The sequence below is a fragment of the Myotis davidii genome, unplaced genomic scaffold, assembly GCF_000327345.1.
Source record: "Myotis davidii unplaced genomic scaffold, ASM32734v1 scaffold434, whole genome shotgun sequence".
In the NCBI taxonomy this organism is placed as follows: domain Eukaryota; kingdom Metazoa; phylum Chordata; class Mammalia; order Chiroptera; family Vespertilionidae; genus Myotis; species Myotis davidii.
The window spans coordinates 148266-149500 of record NW_006285790.1 but is presented as its reverse complement, the minus strand read 5'-3'; the positions used below and the strand labels follow the sequence as shown (position 1 = coordinate 149500).

The window sequence follows — 1235 nt, the reverse complement described above, 5'->3', positions numbered from 1 at the left end:
GGGGATCCCCTCAGAACACGGGAGTTGAGAATCGAGTCAATACCGGCCGGACTGGCTCAGTGATTAAGCATCGACCTAGGAACCAGGAGGTCCCGGGTTCGATTCCCGGTCAAGGGCACAGGCCCGGGTTGCAGGCTCGATCCCCAGTCGGGGGCGTGCGGGAGGCGGCCGGTCCATGATTCTCTCTCCTCATGGATGTGTCTCTCTCTCTCCCGCTCCCTTTTTGAAATCAATAAAAATGTATCCGAAACAAATATATGAACAAACAATTATGTGATCCAACCTCACATCTATGTATATAAAAGCCTAAGTGATTGTTAGGACCAAACGTCTGGAATGACCGGTCGACCGGTTGCTATGACGTCGACGGACCACCAGGGGGCAGACGCTCAATGCAGGAGCTGCTCGCTGGTGGTTAGTACGCTCCCACGGCCAACGTCCCTCACTCTGTTTTTTTAAAATATTTTATTGATTTTTCACAGAGGGATAGAGAGTTAGGAACATCGATGAGAGAGAAACATCAATCAGCCGCCTCCTGCACGCCCCCCACTGGGGATGTGCCCGCAACCCGGGTCCATGCCCTTGCCCGGGAATCGAACCCGGGACCTTTCAGTCCACAGGCAGACGCTCTATCCACTGAGCCACACCGGTCAGGGATGCACCCTCCCCCATCTCTCCCCCTCACTGGCAGGTCCTGATCGGCCAGGCCTAGAGACCCCACCCATGCAGGAATTCGTGCACCGGGCCTCTAGTTTTGAATAAATACCGATAGTCGAGTTGGGGAGCCGGGCCCACAGAGAGAACAGGGTGGGTCTTAGGGCTCTGAGGTCAGTCTGAGGGTTGAAAGGTCGTGAGGGGGCTCTGATCATTGTGTCTATTTTTCTGCGTGCAGAATTCTCTCCCTCGCGTTGAGGTGCCGTGTGCAAATGCTGCACCTTGTGCGGAAGGGCCATGGGCGAATTCAGAGGCCACGGCGACCGGGGAACCTTTGGAGACGCCCACGGTAGTGAATGAGACCCCACTTTCATCCGAGGGAGCCCCTTCAGAGGACGTAAGTACCGGCACTCCACACAGAAAGGTGAGATGGGAAATCAGGCAATTGGGTCCGGCCGGTGTGGCTCAGTGGTTGAGCACTGACCTAGGAACCAGGAGGTCAGGGTTCAATTCCCGGTCTGGGCACATGCCCGGGCTGTGGGCTCGATCCCCAGTGTGGAGGGTGCAGGAGGCAGCGATCC

General features: G+C 56.5%; 1 protein-coding gene across 1 annotated transcript in view; it reads left to right on the top strand.

Moving 5' to 3' along the window:
• Positions 1-1235, top strand: part of GYG2 (glycogenin 2) — a gene marked incomplete at its 5' end in the record, with an annotated part of 16917 nt that overhangs the window by 10158 nt on the left and 5524 nt on the right. The window contains 1 exon segment of the mRNA XM_015559460.1: positions 893-1078. Within this exon segment, the coding sequence (XP_015414946.1) occupies positions 893-1078 (186 nt within the window).